Source organism: Ananas comosus, linkage group 13 (assembly GCF_001540865.1).
Source record: "Ananas comosus cultivar F153 linkage group 13, ASM154086v1, whole genome shotgun sequence".
Taxonomy (NCBI): domain Eukaryota; kingdom Viridiplantae; phylum Streptophyta; class Magnoliopsida; order Poales; family Bromeliaceae; genus Ananas; species Ananas comosus.
Window position 1 is genome coordinate 5,682,337 of NC_033633.1, and position 19,425 is coordinate 5,701,761.

Here is a 19,425-nt window from a genome sequence, read left to right on the forward strand (position 1 = left end):
ACAGCAGAGTTTTACCTAGATCTGTAGAGTTTGCTTCTTTAGGCCGGCCTGCATCAAATAAATAGCCATGACCGGGTACTTTCTTCAAACTAACAGGAACATTTCTTAACGGAATATTTGGCAACGAACTATTGGTGTTAAGAACATGTCCCTCTTCTGTATAAGTGAACCACAAAGGAAATATGGTACACGGTTCCGGTTCGGATCTTTAACATAATTTGCACTAAGCTACAACGAAAAACAATTAGGTAGATTGTTTAGAAGTTCTCCCTATCTATTAAATATTAATCTTTTATAAATTTAGATGTATTTAGGATTAGTGCAAAATAAAAAACCTGGTGCATGAGGTAGTTTATCTGAAAGCGGACTACTAAACTATCTGCACTACAATAGGCAACAACACCTAAACAATAATATGCATATTTATTAAATACATATAAAAGATTCATTTTCAAGTGAACTAACTATCTAGTTTTTACTGCCTTCAGCATATTTACTAAATACATATAAAAGACCATTTTCAAGTAAACTACCTAGATTTTACAACCTTCTACAGGAATGTTATGAAGTTATGTGTATATTGAACATGAATGGAAATATCAGGCCTCAATTTGATGGCATAGACTAGCTTGATCTTCAGTAGATTGCCAAGGCAACTCACAGCATAGGTTTAAGCACTTCCAAGCATATTTGGTAGAACTTTATCCTAAACGACACACCAAGCGCTGTTTGGAGATGTTACAATTTTATGACAGCCAATTATTCCAAACTGCATATGGTAGGAATGCCAATGAACTGCAAGCTAATTCCTCTTTATATACATCAAACAACGTACATATAAGCGTACCTGTAGTTTGTGATACTTGGACGCTCCAAATTGCAAATGCTGAACATGTAAAACCATGTAAATCCTGATACTTTGGTCCAGCAAATGGGCCTCCAGTGACAGGAACATCATTTGCAGCTTTTGTTAAGCTTAGGATCCTCATAGTGCCATCATCAAATGATATGACAAGCCATCTAAATGGGAGAATAATGAAATTCACAGTTCTGTTAGTAAGACAGATAGTGATCTTATGATAACTACCAGAACAGAAAGCAAAAACAGAGGTGGTTTTTACCTTTCACTAAAATTTATTAAACCCTATACTCCCACTCGTACATATCAAACCCAATACTAACTTATAATTATTCCACCTTAGAAAGTAGGGCTATGCCTGCATTTATGTATTTCAAAAGATGCATGCGCACATACAAATAGACGATACATATACACCCTAACAAAACCCTTTCTGAAGAGGCTAGCGCAGTTCCTGTTAAACTATATGATAAGGTAGAGAGTGCTCACAAGGGAACGTGGCGAAGAGCTCACAGACAAGCAAACCATAGCACACTAAGCCCATTAACAAGAATGTAATATTACCTCAAATCCTTTATCCAATCAAGACTCAAAACAGGTCTTTGAGCAGGATTAAGGTCCCATAATGGTAGGAATGGATCTCTGAAGCGTGCAATCATTGTTTACATGTTAAACCCTATATAGAGTCAGAGCAAACAAAAAATTAAAATGCACGATGCCGTAGAGGAAAATACATACCGCACATCCCACAATTTTAGACCTTCATGTCCAGCAGTCACAAATAGATTAGGATTCTCCCCATCACTGCATATAGAATAAAACAGCAGTGTTCAGCTTAATTTTCATAGAAGAAAAAAAGAAAGGAACAAATTAATCTATTTTTAATTTCTAATGATATACTTATAACACGAATACAGTGTTATCTTCAGACAACATAAATGGAAGATTCCATAAGGCAAACATACATGTCAATTGCAATTTCAGATTGATAACTTTTCAACATTTTGCTACACAAAAATGACATGCGCTCAACATAAGATCATGCAAAATATCACACTGTAAATGTGGAAAGCTTGGTAGCGAAACAAGAACCATTAAAAGATTGATTGTATTCATCCCTCTATCACAACCAACTTTAATAGCATAAAATCCACACTGCACCGGAAAACCAAACAACAAGTCCTTCAGTATTCTTACATGGAATGCCCAAGGTATTAGTAATCATAGGTTTCCAATAAAATTTCTAGTCATCAGCTGCAAGTTTGTCAATTGTCGTTTCCTGTTGAGGCTTCAGTACGACATAGGGGGTGTTTGGCCTAGCTTTTAAAAAATGCTTTTGGGTTGAAAAGTGATTTTTGGCTCAATAGAGCGTTTGGCAACCTAATTTTTAAAATCTGATTCTACATTTCAGAATCAGAAAACTGATTTTGAAGGCCCCTGAATCAGAAGCAAAAAAAAAAGCTGTTTCTTAAAATCTGATTCTGATTTTGGACTCAAACTTTAAATTTTTATTTTAACTTTAAATTCAATGTTTAAATTTAAATTTAATTTTCAGATTCATTTTTGAATTTTTAAATTTTAAATTCTAAATTTTTAAATTTGAAAAATAGATTTCAAATATTAAATTTTAAGATTCAAATCTCAAATTTTAGATTTTCAAATTTCAAATTTAAAATTTAACATAAAATTTAAAATAAAATTTAAAATTTGACATTTTATATTTTAAAATTTAAATTTAAAAATTTAAAAATTTTAAATTCTAAATTACAAGTTTTAATCTTCAAATTATAAATTTCAAAATTTTAAATATTCAAATTTTATATTTTAAATATTCAAATTTTAAATTTTATATTTTAAATTTCATAATTGAAATTTGAAATTTAATGTAGTATCCTAGGTGGAATAGGGAGTTGGTAAAAGGGCCTTTTGGTCATTTGCCAATCCTTATCAATTCCACCGCCTTAATTAGAGGTGGCAGGCAGTGGAGGAGCTTTGGGAGGTTGCTAATTTAATTTTTTTTCTTTCTTCTCTCTCTCTCTAGACTTTGAACGTGAGTTGGGTGGAGACTTCGGTTGGGATTTGGATCGACGTCGACTTCGTGCTGGCGAGCTGTTTGAGCCTACGTGCGTCGTGGTAGCGCCGTTGGAGGCCGGGCGAGCACGGGATTTCTTCTCCTATCGACTTCTCGCCGTTGTTGGATTAGCGTTCGAGGTGGGTTAATCATCGGGTTTCTACTCCTAAGCCTAGTTGACAGCGTGTATTTTTGGGTCTTCGTATATCTTTTTTATTTTAGCTCGAATTCGTGATTGGCATATTTATATGTGGAATCTGAGTTTGGAGCATAAAGTAATAATTTTAGACAATTTATACATGTTGGACGTGGATTTGACTTAGGAAAAAACCAGCGATTCTACACTGTCATATATTAACGCTACCAGATTTAGCTCTAGGAGCCGTAGTTGTTTGTATCGCCACAGTTTGTGGGTGGGGGATACCCAGGATAGTGTCGAATAATTTTACGCTCGTACTGGGATGCTGAGCTTATTTTTATAGTATTGTTCAGACTGTTCCAGATTGTCGGGAACCGTTGAGGTTGACGGTGGACCCAGATTACTGTTTTTGCATCAGATTGTGCCGAGGGCACGTGCGTTTTGGTTATTAGATCTGTTAGACCCTGTTTACTTGATTTTAGCCTGTGAGAGCCTGATTGAGCTCGACAGAGATACGCTTGCATACTCGGTTGGGTAGTGCCCACGAGTGCCACTCCGGAGTCTGGCTTTGTGCGTTTGTGTTGGTGTCGTACTGTCCTGGTTGGACTTGCTTTCCACGGACTGCTTAGTGTGGAGGTAGCTTTAGCTTCAACAGGCGGGACGGGTGTGTTCACAGTCCCTGGGACGGGTATGTTTACAATCCCTAGTGAGATTGGGCGAGGATTGACATTTACTACAGATGGTTAGTGTTAGAACATGATAGTGTAGTGACATTTAGCTATAGATTTATTCCAGCTTTTCCTACTATTCCTGCTTACTTCTGTAGACTTGGTGGATGAACCGATGATTTTTGAGAGCGGTACCCACTGAGGACAACTTTTGTAGTAGTTCTCACGCCCAGTTGTTACCTTTCATTTTGCAGAGCCGTCGTCTGCGGCTGCTGCTACTGCTGATCTTGATCGTGGCAAGGGCGTCGTGAGTTAGAGCCGTACCAGACGAGCCAGAGCTAGTGGAGTACCAGTTACAGATAGTTGTAGTTTTTGAGTTCATATACATACTATTGCTGTATCTCGCTGGGCAAGTTGTTTGTATACCTGGATGTTTGTATGTATAGTGAACTTCAGTTTTATATATCTCATTTCTTTTAGCAGCTCTATACTACTAGTTGTAGTATTGTATGATTACAGGTACAGCTATCGCTTCGTATACAAGAAAAATTTCTTTCTATACGGCGGATTTGTCGGCGTGCCCGGGGAACGAGTAATCCGGGGCGTGACAGGTTAAGTTGGTATCAGAACTTAGAATTAGGTCGTTGGGACCTAGATAACCTAAGTTTGGCAAACCTTAGGAGGGCAAGACGCGAGAGGCGTGATTTATCACGAAAGTCAATGATTGAATTGTTTTAACTCCTCCTAGAATGGAGTGAGTGATTGAAGGAGTGCCTGTTTCGGTCCAGAAAAATTATGTTGGCTGCAGACGACATAATTTTGAGGAGAAACAGGGGCCGCCTTCTAGACTTTCGCTTGATTGGGTCGAGAGTGTTTGTGTTTTATTTAACCCTCTTTTCTTTTTGGACAGCTATGTATCGACGTCGTGGTCGACCGTCGTTGCGGGAGCATGCATAGTCGACGCAGGAGTGTGCCGTACCTCCTGAGATGCCTGAGCAGGCAGAGCCGAGTGCGCGACCAGAGGCGAGCGCACCCCCTGACTTAAGGGTGCAGTTGGCTGCCTTGACAGAGGTGACGAGGTAGCAGGGGGAGTTGTTACAGAGGATATGTGAGAGGTTAGCTCCACTCCAGAGCACAGTACCAGAGCAGCTAGTTCCACCTTCGTCTACACCAGCAACAGTACCCCCACCAGTGGCAGTTCCTCCAGGGCCAGTTGCAGCTTTTGGTGAGGCCCCACAGCTGACTGAGGCTGAGCATGAGTGGATGGCTGAGAGACTCGCCCGCTTTCATCGTTTTGATCCACCGACCTTTGATGGCAGATATTCAGAGGCCTGGGTTGTCGAGGACCGGGTTATCACGATAGAGAAACTGTTCGAGGATTTATTTATTCTTGAGCGGGAGCAGGTACACCTGGGAGTTTACTGCTTGACAGGAGATGCACTTGCATGGTGGAAGAGAGTGAGACGAGATTACAGGTTGGTGACTTTGCAGATGAGATGGGATGAGTTCTGCGGCATGCTGTATGGGATGTATTTTCCCAACAGTGTAAAGCAGAAGCTCGAGGAGGATTTGAAGAAGCTTCAGCAAGGAGAGCGACCAGTTCAGGAGTACATCCGTGAGTTTACTCGACTCCTGAACTGTGTTCCATTTGTGGCCCGGGACGAGGTGCACAGAGTTTACCTATTTGAGCGAGGTTTGAGGCCGGAAATCTTCAGGTTCGTTCAGGCGCAGAGGTTGAGGACCTTGGACATGTCTATGGAGCATGCTCTTTGGGTAGAGAGAGGTGATGCATCGATCCGTGAGCGGATGCAGATACAGGAGCAAGGTCAGGATAGGAAGCGCCCGGCTCCAGACGACGAAGGACAGTCGAGTAGCAAGCGTCCGCCGAGACCTCCACGATCACACTCTCAGGGTCGTGGGTCTTCGGGGTGTCAGCGTTCTGGAGGACCTCGTCAGCAGAGGTAGTCACAGGGACCGCCGCAGTGTGTGATTTGTGGAGGACCATACTGGCATCGACAGTGTGAGCAGCGAAAGGGCCGGTGTTATGGATGTGGACAGCCAAGACATATGAGGGCAGTTTGTCCTCGAGCAGCATCACCAGCACCCTCATCAGCATCAGCTCAGCCTGTACCTCAGCAGTCTTACAGGGCGCCACTGAGCTACCGCCAGGAGGATAGAGCATCCATGCCACGTCAGGGTGAGCGGCGACAGCAGGCTCCGAGTGGCAGAGTCTACGTAGCCCAGGTGGAGGACTCTTCAGCAGCCGATCGAGTGGTGGCAGGTATTATTTTGATTTTCAGCATTAGAGCTCGTACTCTTTTTGATACCGGTGCCTGACATTCTTTTGTTAGTCAAGCATTTGCATTATTGCATGGTCTAGAGTTAGGGTCATTGTCACAGGCACGAGAGGTGCAGATCCCCAACCATGTGTTACAGGTTGCAGTGTTGTTGGTCGTGTCCGGTACAGTTGGATTCGTGGATCATCCCCGCAGACCTGTTGGTTTTAGGGCAACTGCAGGATTTTGACGTTGTGCTTGGCATGGATTGGCTGGCGCGGTATTATGCTACTATTGATTGTGGATCGAGGACAGTGACATTCCGCGAGCCAAGCAAGGAGGAGTTCACGTTTAGAGGCTGCAAGAGTACGTTGTTTGCCACCTGGATTTTTTTGGCGAGGGCTCGACAGATGATGAGTAGAGGGTGTGTCGCTTTTCTGGCGACTGTTGTAGAGGTACCTACGGCGACGCCGGGACTCGAGGATATCCCTGTAGTCCGCGAGTTTCCGGATGTGTTTCCCCCAAAGTTGACGACGATGCCGCCGGAGCGGGAGATTGAGTTTGTGATTGATGTAGTTCCAGGAACTGCACCAATCTCAAAGGTACCTTATCGGATGGTACCGGCAGAGCTGAGAGAGCTAAAGGCGCAGCTTCAGGATCTGATGGATAAAGGGTATGTGAGACCCAGTGTGTCGCCTTGGAGAGCACCGGTGTTATTTGTAAAGAAGAAGGATGGTTCACTTAAGTTGTGTGTGGATTATCGGGAGCTGAATAAAGTGACCATCAAGAACAAGTATCCTTTGCCACGCATCGATAATCTGTTTGATCAACTGCAAGGCTCTTGTGTCTTCTTGAAAATTGATCTCCAGTCAGGTTATCACCAGTTGAGGGTGAGGGCCGAGGATGTTTCCAAGATGGCTTTTCGGACTCGGTACGGGCATTATAAGTTTACTGTGATACCGTTTGAATTGACAAATGCCCCTGCAGCATTTATGGATTTGATGAACCAAGTGTTCAAGCCGTTCTTGGATAGATTTGTGATAGTTTTCATTGATGACATCTTGATTTACTCTCGGAGTGATACCGAGCATGATGAGCACTTGAGAATTGTGCTACAGCTTCTGAGAGAGAAGAAGTTGTACGCCAAGTTGAAGAAGTGCGAGTTCTGGTTGCGGGAGGTTGCTTTCTTAGGCCATGTGATTTCTGTAGTTGGAATAGCAGTGGACCCGAAGAAGATTGATGCTATTCGGGATTGGCCCAGACTGACGACGGTGACTGAGGTGAGGAGTTTCCTGGGACTGGCAGGGTGTTACCGTCGGTTTGTGGAAGGCTTTGCGAAGCTTTCCACACCCCTCACTCGATTGACTCGAAAGGGGATTAGATTCATATAGTGTGAGGACTGTCAGAGGAGCTTTGATGAGTTGAGACAGAGGTTGATGTCAGCTCCTATCCTTGCCCTTCCAGTGATGGGGGGAGGATTTGTGATCTACAGTGATGCATCGCACAGTGGTTTGGGGTGTGTGCTGATACAGCATGGTAGGGTAATTGCTTATGCTTCACGGCAGTTAAAGGATTATGAGAAGAATTACCCTACGCATGACTTGGAGCTTGCCGCAGTAGTTTTTGCCCTAAAGTTGTGGCGGCATTACTTGTATGGCGAGCACTGCGAGATTTTCATCGATCATAAAAGTCTCAAGTATCTATTCACCCAGAGGGAGTTGAACCTGAGGCAACGCCGATGGTTAGAGTTATTGAAGGACTATGATATTAGTATTCAGTATCATCCCGGCAAGGCGAATGTGGTGGCAGATGCGTTGAGCAGGAAGGCAGTGCAGAGCTTGAGCATGTTGGTTACTCAGCAGAGGCCGTTACTCGAGGAGCTGCAGCGGTTGAAGCTCGAGATTGTGTCCCCTGGGTCTATTGCAAGACTGATGCCTATGGTTTTACAGTCCACTCTATTGGATAGGATCCAAGAGAAACAAAGTGGAGACCCGCACTTGTTGAGGATTCGAGAACAGCTAGAGAGGGGACAGGTAGAGGGTTTTGTAGTGGACAGTTCAGGAGTATTGGGGTACAGGGACCGACTGTGTGTGCCTATAGATTTAGAGATCCAAGAGAGGATTTTGAGAGAGGCTCATTGTTCACCTTATACGGTTCACCCTGGTGGAACCAAGATGTATAAGGATTTAAAGGCACAATTCTCGTGGAATGGAATGAAGTGAGACATTGCAGATATGTGGCTCAGTGTTTGACTTGCCAACAGGTGAAGGCAGAGCATCAGGTGCCTGCTGGCAAGCTTCAGAGTCTGTCAGTGCTCGAATGGAAATGGAAGCAGATCACGATGGACTTCGTCGTAGGGTTGTCTAAAGCTCAGGGTGGTTTCGATACTATTTGGGTGATAGTGGACAGACTAACTAAGTCTGCTCACTTCCTACCAGTTCAGACCACCTGGTCCAGGGAGAGACTCGCGCAGCTATATCTGGATGAGATTGTCAGACTACATGGTGTGCCGATGTCGATCGTTTCAGACAGGGATCGAAGGTTCGTATCACACTTCTAGAGGAGTCTGCAGACAACCTTGGGTACGCAGTTACAGTCAGCACGACGTTTCACCCACAGACAGATGGTCAGTCAAAGCGGACCATTCAGACTCTGGAGGACATGCTAAGGGCATGTGTCCTGGACTTTGGAGGAGGGTGACATCGACATTTGAGACTGGCTGAGTTTGCGTACAACAACAGCTATCAAACGAGCATTCAGATGGCTCCGTTTGAGGCGTTGTATGGACGCAGATGTTGATCCCCTTTGTTTTGGAGTGATGTGGGTGAAAGAAAGACTTAGGGGCCTGAGATTCTGATCGAAGCTGAGAAAAAGGTTAAAGCTGTGCGACGACACCTTTTGACAGCCCAAAGCCGCCAGAGGAGCTACGCCGATATCAGGAGACGAGACTTAGAGTTCCAGGTTGGAGATCATGTATTTCTCAAAGTATCGCTGTCCAGAGGCATACGCAGATTTGGAGTGCGTGGAAAGCTCAGTCCACGCTTTGTGAGCCCTTTTGAGGTATTGAAGCGAGTTGGACCAGTTGCCTACAGGATTGCCTTACCCCAACAACTGGCCGGTATTCATGATGTTTTCCACGTCTCGGCTTTGAGGAGGTACGTGTTTGATCCCTCGCACGTGATCGACTTCACTCCACTCGAGCTTGGCGAGGACTTAAGATATGAGGAGCGACCGGTGCGGATTCCTGCTCGTGAGACGAAGGAATTGCGCAATCGGGTCATTCCTTATGTAAAAGTGTAATGGAGTCATCACGAGGAGCGTGAGGCGACCTGGAAGCCAGAGACGGTGATGCGGGAGTCCTATCCCTACTTGTTTGAGACTCAAGTTTGAGACATGTGTTAAGTTTCGAGAACGAAATTTTTTATAGTAGGGGAGGATGTTGTATCCTAGGTGGAATGAGGAGTTGGTAAAAGGGCCTTTTGGTCTTTTGCCAATCCTTATCAATCCCATCGCCTTAATTACAGGTGGCAGGCAGTGGAGGAGCTTTGGGGGTTGCTAATTAATTTTTTTTCTTTCTCTTTCTCTCTAGACTTTGAACGTGAGTTGGGTGGAGACTTCGGTTGGGATTTGGATCGACGTCGACTTCGTGCCGGCGAGCCGTTTGAGCCTACGTGCATCGTGGTAGCGCCGTTGGAGGTCGGGCGAGCGTGGGATTTCTTCTTCTATCGACTTCTCGTCGTTGTTGGATTAGCGTTCGAGGTGGGTTAATCATCGGGTTTCTACTCCTAAGCCTAGTTGATAGCGTGTATTTTTGTGTCTTCGTATATCTTGTTTATTTTAGCTCGAATTCGTGATTGGCATATTTATATGTGGAATCTGAGTTTGGAGCATAAAGTAATAATTTTAGACAATTTATACATGTTGGACGTGGATTTGACTTAGGAGAAAACCAGCGATTCTACACTGTCATATATTAACGTTACCAGATTTAGCTCTAGAAACCGTAGTTGTTTGTATCACCGTAGTTTGTGGGCGGGGGATACCCAGGATAGTGTTGAATAATTTTACGCTCGTACTGGGATGCCGAGCTTATTTTTACAGTATTGTTCAGACTGTTCCAGATTGTCGGGAACCGTTGAGGTTGACGGTGGACCCAGATTATTGTTTTTGCATCAGATTGTGCCGAGGGCACGTGCGTTTTGGTTATTAGACATGTTAGACCCTGTTTACTTGACTTTAGCCTGTGAGAGCCTGATTGAGCTCGACAGAGACACGCTTGCATACTTGGTTAGGTAGCGCCCACGAGTGCCACTCCGGAGTCGGCCTTTGTGCGTTTGCGTTGGTGTCGTACTGTCCTGGTTGGACTTGCTCTCCACGGACTGCTTAGTGTGGAGGTAGCTTTAGCTTCAACAAGCGGGACGGGTGTGTTCACAGTCCCTGAGACGGGTATGTTTACAGTCCCTAGTGAGATTGGGCGAGGATTGACATTTTACTACAGATGGTTAGTGTTAGAGCATGATAGTGTAGTGACATTTAGCTGTAGATTTATTCCAGCTTTTCCTACTATTCCTGCTTACTTCTGTAGACTTGGTGGGTGAACTGATGATTTTTGAGAGCGGTACCCACTGAGGACTACTTTTGTAGTAGTTCTCACGCCCAGTTGTTACTTTTCATTTTGCAGAGCCGCCGTCTGCGGCTGCTGCTGCTGCTGATCTTGATCGTGGCAAGGGCGTCGCGAGTTAGAGCCCTACCAGACGAGCCAGAGCTAGTGGAGTACCAGCTACAGGTAGTTGTAGTTTTTGAGTTCATATACATACTATTGCTGTATCTCGCTGGGCGAGCTGTTTGTATACCTGGATGTTTGTATGTATAGTGAACTTCAGTTTTATATATCTCATTTCTTTTAGCAGCTCTATCCTACTAGTTGTAGTATTGTATAATTACAGGTACAGCTAAGGCTTCGTATACAGGGAAAATTCTTTCGTATACGGCGGATTTGTCGGCGTGCCCGAGGAACGAGTAATCCGGGGCGTGACATTTAAATTTATATTTTTAAATATTAATATTTTATATTTTAAATTTCATGATTATTTAAAATTTAAATTTCAAATTTCAAATTTCAAATTTCAAATTTTCAATTTTCAATTTCAAATTTTAAATGTTGAATTTTAAATTTTAAATTTAAAGTTTGAAATTTAAAATTTAAAATTATATTTTTAAATATTAAAATTTTATATTTTAAATTTCATAATTATTTATATTTTTGAATTTAAATTTTAAATTTGGTATTTTAAATTTCATAATTATTTTAAATTTTTTTCAAATTTTAAATTTTAACTCGATTAACCCAATTGATCGAGGCTCGGGTTTTGCGAGTCTGGGTGCCGGGTACCGGTACTCCAATTCGAGTACAGGTACGTAGTGCAGTAAACTGTTTNAATTATTTTTTAAATTAAAATATCAAATTTTAAATTTTGTACAATTTTGAAATTTAAAAATTTTAATTTTAATTCAAATTTAAATTTAGATTTTAAATTATTTTAAAATAAAATTCAATAAAAATATTAATTTATGCAAACATCAAAAAAATTTTGCCAAACAGTTTTTCAAAATCACTTCAGAAAAATCTCTTTTATCTAAACTCAGCCAAACACTTACAGTTTTTAACCAAAATCACTTTTTTAGAAATCATTTCTTCAGAAGCTAGGCTAAACGGGCCTATAAGTACATAACTAGGAGACAATCAAAACCTCATAATCTACGATACACATCTCGGGTTTTATTTTGAAATCTGAGAGGCATCCTTTCTTCCTTACAGCAGAATTTACATGCTATCTACTAGAACATAGGAACAAGTTCAATAAATATAGAAAAGATGCAAAGAACAGTCTTCAGTGATTTACATATTATTTGAATCATCCTAATGAAGTTGGGGCACAGCCAAAATATGGCTCTCAATAATTTAACTGTCTGGTCATTGATAGCAGTTAAAATTATAGGGAACATGAACTCAGATGTTTCTTTGAGAAAAGCAACAACAAACCATATGCTATTGATAGCTAAAAAGTAGATTTTGCATCAAGAAAATTAACATTACGGAATAAAATAGAAGTTAAATAACTACAGCAGCAGTTACCTTCCATATGGCACCTGGGAACAGAGTCAGCAGTAAAGCAAACCAAGGGCTTTGACTCTGTACACAGACAAATGCACAATAAGGACCACTTCTCCATAATGATATATATTTATGCAACAAAAGCAAGATGAAGTTTGCAATTTGAATTTTGCAATTAAACTACACAAAAACCTTCTACCATGACATTATGCTAATTTGTATTGAGAACTATGTGATAAGCACACAACTATGAAAGTATAATATAAGTCAGGAAAACAATTATATGATAGCAGCCAGAATACCTATATAGCAAGTAACCTAAATATAAAGTGCCTCTCTCTCCATACCTTTAGATGAGGAATGTGAAGGAAACTTCCATAATGCAACCTGAAATATGGAGATTTCAATAAATTTAAGACCAATTTATTTATGTAAAGGAGAATCAAGATAGGAGAAACTCAAGGGGATTTAACAAATTAAATGGCTTCAATAGAATATGTAGTGTCAAGTGTCAACATAACTATAAAAAACAAAACTACATCGTCAGCAACATTACTTAACAAAGTTATCCTTTTAGAATTTAGATGGATGGTGAATATATATGAGTGATAAATCTCAAAAAAATAGGTTTGGAATATAATTTCATAATTGTCTCTGTTTGACTTACCCCTCAGTCGAGGTACCCAGCTAACAACAAATCATGGAGAGAAGAAGGTGACCACTCAACAGCCAAAAGAATGCTGCATTCCCACAAAAACAAGAGACGGGAAAAAATTGCTTAAAACAGCTAAAACCAAGCAAAAAGCAATCAATCTTATTCAAGTAGAAAAACGAATATTAGTCAATTAAAAAGCTTCTAACTGGTTTACCTTTGTTTGTCTCCACATTTCACCTTTTGAGCTTCTGAATACTAGTTCCAACTTCACAAAATGAGGGTCAGTACCCTCACTTTGAGCATAAGAATATATATATTGGACCATACCAGGAAGAGGAATATCCCACCTGTATATGTCAAAGAAATAGCCATAAATAGTATATCTTGGTCTCATACCAAATAAAATATCATGAGAAAACAATCGATTAAATTAGGGCATAGACATTGTACACTTCGAGAATGCCATTCCCCAATAATACAGCAAGATATCCCATATGAGTTTTGCCTGCTAAACTATTGCCTTGGCAAGGTCTCCATTTCACATCCCAGGCAACTCTTCTGTTATGTCCTAGACAGAGGATAATCCTTGGCGAAGCAATGTCGTTTGCGAATGGAGAACTCATGTTAATCTGATTCAGAAGGTCCTGAGATACTTCTATGTTCATGAGTATCACATCTTTACAATCATTGTCAGGTGTTGGCACAACTTTCATAGAGAATTTATGTAACATACCGAAACCTCAGTAATTAAATTCGAACTTTGGTCAAATTGACCAAAGTGCGAGGTTGGTACACTTCGGAAAGGCCGAAGGCATCAAATAATACAAAAGTGCATTACTGGGGATCTTCGAGAGCTTTAGAAACCAAAATCTGCAAAACTGCAGGTTTTGTGCTCTCGAGGACCGGTCCCTGGTGGGAGAGACCGGTCCCCAAACGCGTAGGCAGTAAGACGGCCGAAAAATTGGCTAAGTCCTGGAAAATCAGCTCTCGTGAACCGGTCCCTGCGAGGAGAGACCGGTCCCCCGAGACCGGTTGCCTCGGGCAGAGACCGGTTGCATCGCGCGCAGCCTGCGCAGTCTGCGGAAGAAGCTCTCGGGGACCGGTCCCTGGTCGGGGAGATCGGTCCCTCGCTGCGAAAATTGCCCAGTCTGGGCAGTGCACAGAGAAAAGAGTTAGGGGGCTTAGTTGCAAATGTTGCAACATAATATATGGCCCATCCCTTCTCTCCTTTCACAGCCACTTCACCCTCTCTCACTTTCTCTCCTTTCTCTCTCTAGAAACACCTCTAGAGCTTGGAGAAGAAGAAGAAGAAGCTTGGAGAAGGTGATCTTGGAGGCTTTGGAGGATCTAGCAAGCTCACCTACAAGAAGGAGCTTGGTGGAACTTGGGCAAAGGTGAGGTTTTGGTTCAAGAGAGTCTAGGGTTTGGATTTTAACCCAAAGTTTTAGGGTTTTGAGTTTATTCCTAGCTTTAGAAACCTTGTTGAGCTAAGAAACCATGAAATCCATGGTTTTCTTGTAGAGCTCTCATGGTGGATCACTAGGGCTCAAAGTAGATGCCCTAGGGTTGGTTCCAAAGGCTTAGGAACTTGGTTAGGATGCTTTTTAAGTGAATCCAAGCTATCATTTGCTTAGGGATGAGATCAATCTAGGAGCATTCTATATAGGGCATTGTTAGCATGGATCACAGTGCCGCCCCGTGCCGTGCGGCACGGGGCGTGCCGTGCCGTGCCCCCAAGAAGGGGGCACGGCACAGGGGGGGTCTCGGACCCCCCCCATGTGNAGGACTGTAACGGCACGCCCCCGTGCCACGACACTTTAAGCCTTGATTGTTAGGGCTCAAATTTGGGGCTTTTGCCCTAGGATTTTTCGGGGACGAATTGACCTCGTAGAAACCCAATTGGGGGTGCCCCCGACGCGTGGGACAATTCCGTTTAACGTTACAAAAATGTTTAAGAGTAGTTCATGTATAAAGGGCCTAATTTGGCACTATTTTGACTATAGGACGCGGACTCGGCGTTCGTAACGTTCGGGAGTCGCCATATTCTTCATCTACTATCACTCAAGGTGCGGGGTGCACGCCGGAATCATCAGATTCCCCTTTATGTCTATTGTCACCTTTGTTGAGCATACTTGTAAATAGAGTCATTCATGCATAGTAGGGATATTTACATGTGATTAGTGGTTAGAATTTCAATATTGTGCTTCTAACGTAGTTGAACATAGTGATTAAACAAGAACCATAATGGACATATATGTAGAACCCTAGAAGATGTATGAATGCAAGACTTGGACCTTGATTGTAGTAAACAAGGGTGACAATGACAATAGAGATATGATTGGCCATGAGAATGAAATTGTTACACAAGGTTTAACAATAATGGTATTGAGACAAGAACAATATAGAACATGACATGAACAAAAGGTAGAAACCTATCATGGCATTGGCATTGTGACTAGCGGCTAAGTTTCCTCAACTTGAGGATTGGATCGAGGCTCACATGGATTTGGGCTTGTGGGAGGTCGCTCCCCCACAAGCGGTGTACTTTGAAGTGTAGACACCAACGGGGAAGTACCCCGTCAACGATCCCTCGGGTGGTTGTGCTTAAAGCCTCTCCCGGTAGACGGGAGATGGAATGGTGAGCTATTGGGGTTAACAAAGTTAACCGGTAAGATTGGGTACAGAAAGACAAGGTAATGATAAAAAACATGCATGCATGCATACTATATATTGTTGATTACCTATATCCACTGACATTCTTTCGCAGGCATAGTATTAGATGCATTAGTACTGGTTACTTTTCTTCCCTTGTCATACTTATGCCTGAATAAACCTAGTGGGTAAGTCGGCGAGGTCGGATGTCGAACCTACTGGGAACTTCGTTATAGTTCTCACACCACTAACCCTACAGGTCCTAGAACGAGCGGGGCGGCGGAGAACCGAGGCAAGGGTTTAGCGCCGTAGATAGCGGCCACAGGGACTTTTTCACATTTTGTAGTCATTTTCCTTTTGGTTTACATGTATCAACTTCTTTTGTTGATTGAGAAAGTTGTAAAGTTGATAACAAATATGTAATTTGGTGAATGGCTAAATGTAAAGAATTATGAATGAAAGCAAGAAATGTAATAGTTCAGTTTACTTTTATTTGGTGCAAAAGCAATCAAGTATTATGTATCTTGAGTATGATAGATTAGAGCTTTCGCTTCCGTTGTTGCTTGCCCTCGTGCAAGCCTTGTATAAATGCTAATCTCATTGTTTGATTGCTTTATTATACATGTTTTAGAGCCTTGGGCGGACAGGGGAGGCTCTGTTCGTTCGGCGTCTGTTGATGTGACCCGAACCCGACCAAATTGGCGGAGATTGGGGCGTGACAATTTATTGTCTGCATCATTGGCTGACGAAGCTTGATATCTACTATTCTTGCCGGAAGCTTCAATCTCCTCCTTTATTCTAGGTTTCTGAGTGCATGCAATCAATTTGTCATCGTTTGTTAGAGACATAACTGGAGCAGCATTTTGGGAAGATGCACTTCTAATTTCAACTGGTAACTCATTCTCACAAACACCTAACAAAGTTTTATTTGGGAATCCATCTTCATTTATTGTCCTGGAGTTGTATTCCCTTTTTTCTTCTTTAGTACTTCGATTTTCACCAGGCTTAATTAACAAGGTCCTGTGAGTAGATCCTTCAAACACTTCTGCAGCAAATGCATGACCTGTTTGCCACTGATCTAACATGCTATTTTCAGTTAAAGCCCCAAGTTCACTGGAAGTGGGCAGCATACCCATAACTTTCTCTGCTTTAGCACCAGAAGCCGTTAAGGAACTGTCTCCACTTGAAAGTGGTTTCTTTCTCCGTCTCCCTCGACCCCTTCACTGAGTTAATTCTTCCTTAGAAGTCACATCAATCCCATCAGGCGATGCTAATAAAGCATCTGATGAAGCAACTCTCAAGAGAGAATAGCTTCGTTTACATTTCAATCTGATTGATACCACAATCATTCGAAGTCGATCAAATCTCCAATGTGTATTTTCTGCTTGAATATGATTTCTTTCTAGGTCGCCCTTCAGGCCTTTTTTGAGTTGATTTCTCACAATTTATATCTATTAAAGCATGCAATCCAGGTGCAGCTTCCCTCGAATCAACACTCAAAGGAAGTACACTATCCTCCAGAAAAACAGCTTGAAGTTTATTACATAGCAAATACTCCACTTTGCCATTCACATCATCGATAATTGATGTTGGATACTTTCTAGGTCTTCCTCATGGTTGTTTTAAAAGAGGTTCCTTGGAATCATCAAAAGCCAGGATTGGTCTCTTTGTAGGTCTTCCTCTGGGTCTTGGCAGACTTGATCCACCTTCGCCACTTGAAGGATTTGGAATTGGTCTTCTCGTTGGTCTCCCTCTAGGCCTTGATGTGGTTAATACCTTCATAGTATTTAACGTATCTTGCTCTACTTCCCTAGCTAGTTCTTTTTAGGCTTGGCTCTACTTTTAGGCACTGCTGAATAAGGTTTGACGTCCTCATTCAGATTTAAGAGACACCAGATCTGGATGGCACCTCTTCCAACGAAAGGGGAACCTATCTTGTGATGAGTAGAGGTAGGAGGGTGAACTTCTTCTAGGAAGCAGGAAAGTGGTGCTATGTAGTTAAGATAGTGAACTTCTGCTAGGAAGCAGGAAAATGGTGCTATGTAGTTAAGCACAAAGCCAGAAAAGAAGATAAAGCAAGCAGTAGTTTACAATTTATAGTGGTCAAAGGCACAGTTTAGAATTGTCATTGTGGTTAGTCAGTTTGCATAAGAAATAGAAATCAAAAGGTTACTTATAGATCACGTCTGAATAATGATGTTAGAGGAACATCAATAAAATCATGATTTTGATGGCACTAGGCCACGTAAATGAAACTTTGAGAGGAGAACAAACAAGTGCAGGCAGCAAGGTCATAAAATAATTCATGCTTCTGAAGAAAACCATAATTAGCTTCTTTCTTGCATATTTTTACATGAATAATCATCAAAAAAGGTATATAAACTCAGACATGGATATATAAGAAAAAACATTTGACTCTTCCGCAAATAGTCAAGTAGCACATAAATAAACTTAGAAGGCACCTCACAACTAATATTGGTGTCAGGCTTGTATTGGATCCTACAGCACCAGTCCAATGCTGAGATATGTCCGCCTGCATGCAAAACAAAATCGCTGCCGCAAAGAGTTATCAGCTACAATGATGAGATATTCACAACTGAGTTCATACAGAGCACAAAGTGGAGCAACAATTTATTTATGAAATTCAAGAGGAATGGCGATATCAGAAGCAAATAAACCAAATAAGTGATTAAAAGGAAAAGAAATTCTAACTCTTAATTGATTTACTAAAGAAATCAAAAGAAAGTCCCATTTCATTAGCAACTGTATTGGAAAATTCAGCCGAAATGCCAACGTATTTTGTCGCTATCAAGTATCAACCTATAATTCAAGTAAATTCAAGTCCTTTCTTGTATAAGATAGAATCAAAAGACCAACAAGCACTAGTTTCCAAATTGAATTGACTATCGGGGTATGACTTACTTCGAGTAAAAACTATAATCATGAACTCTCTGATTTTATTTCCCAAGGTGGATGTTCTGATAGGTTATCCATTTTTCCCATATACGAGGGTAATAAAAACCAATTAAGAGAATTAGTTTAATTCCAATGGAAAATTCATGATTCATCGGTCAAAACAAGATAGAGGGACATAACATAGGCAGAAAAAAAATTGATTCATCAAATGTAACATCGACCGATCCTGTGATTCCGAATCAACAAATTCATTGTGCAATTTTTGAGTTAAGTTCCAGTAATGAGAACTGTGTCATGTAACTTCATTCGACGATGAAATTCTATTTTAATTAATTTTGCAATAAAATAATTGGATTTGCAAGATCTAAGAGAATTGGAAGGAACTAAGAAAAGAGACCAAGAAGATAATGGTGAAGTAGAAAAAGAATGTATGGCTGAATATATCTACTATTTCGGAGAAGCGAGAGGCATGAATGAGACCAAATGCAGCCAGGGCAGGTCGGTGCATAATGCAGCCAGGGCAGGTTGTTGCATGTAAATCAGTAGAAAGTATCGCAAACAAATATGGAACAAATCAAAAGATATAGAAGTAAAACAATAGGTAAAGATATCCTAAACAAAGAGTTAACAAAGAGCTGAAGATCTTCAATCAAAATATAATAATAAAAAAAAGGTTTGGTAAAGGTTACATATGTTCCTCCACATGCATAATCGTGATGTCATACCTATAATAAACCTTTTCAAATCCTAAAATGAATTTCGAATTTTCCATATGTAGGACCAAGTTTTATCTAAGATTTTGTAATACTGGATAAGCAGCTTGAAGGACCACATAAATCATCTGTGGATTTGCATAATATGTTCAAACTTATTGCTTCATGTTTTTAATTTGCTAGGCTAATTAACTGCAAATAGATCATGATTCAAATATTATGAATGTAGGAGAATCCACAGACTGCGATTTCAATATTAAGTTGCATAGCCCTAGATAGAGCACAAAGGCATGATCCATTCTGGCTATCGCAAAAAACTTAAGATTTAGCTCTATTTTGCCTAATGTGTTACTGGTCAATA

General features: G+C 41.4%; 1 protein-coding gene across 5 annotated transcripts; it reads right to left on the reverse strand.

Annotated features, from left to right (window-relative positions):
• On the reverse strand, positions 661-18,618 carry LOC109719217. Of its 5 annotated transcripts, XM_020245765.1 has the most exons (4): positions 17,898-18,618; positions 1,598-1,663; positions 848-1,020; positions 661-769 (listed from the first exon to the last, which is right to left on the reverse strand). In XM_020245765.1, exons 1-4 carry the CDS (start codon positions 17,972-17,974, stop codon positions 747-749), a joined length of 339 nt encoding a protein of 112 aa, XP_020101354.1. In that variant the 5' UTR covers positions 17,975-18,618; the 3' UTR covers positions 661-746. The 5 variants fall into 5 exon arrangements, 1 of the variants encoding a protein (XP_020101354.1); XR_002218646.1 differs by lacking the exons at positions 661-769; positions 848-1,020 and adding an exon at positions 12,150-12,206 and having other exon boundaries at positions 1,403-1,663; XR_002218648.1 differs by lacking the exons at positions 661-769; positions 848-1,020; positions 17,898-18,618 and adding exons at positions 12,150-12,206; positions 12,476-12,517 and having other exon boundaries at positions 1,403-1,663.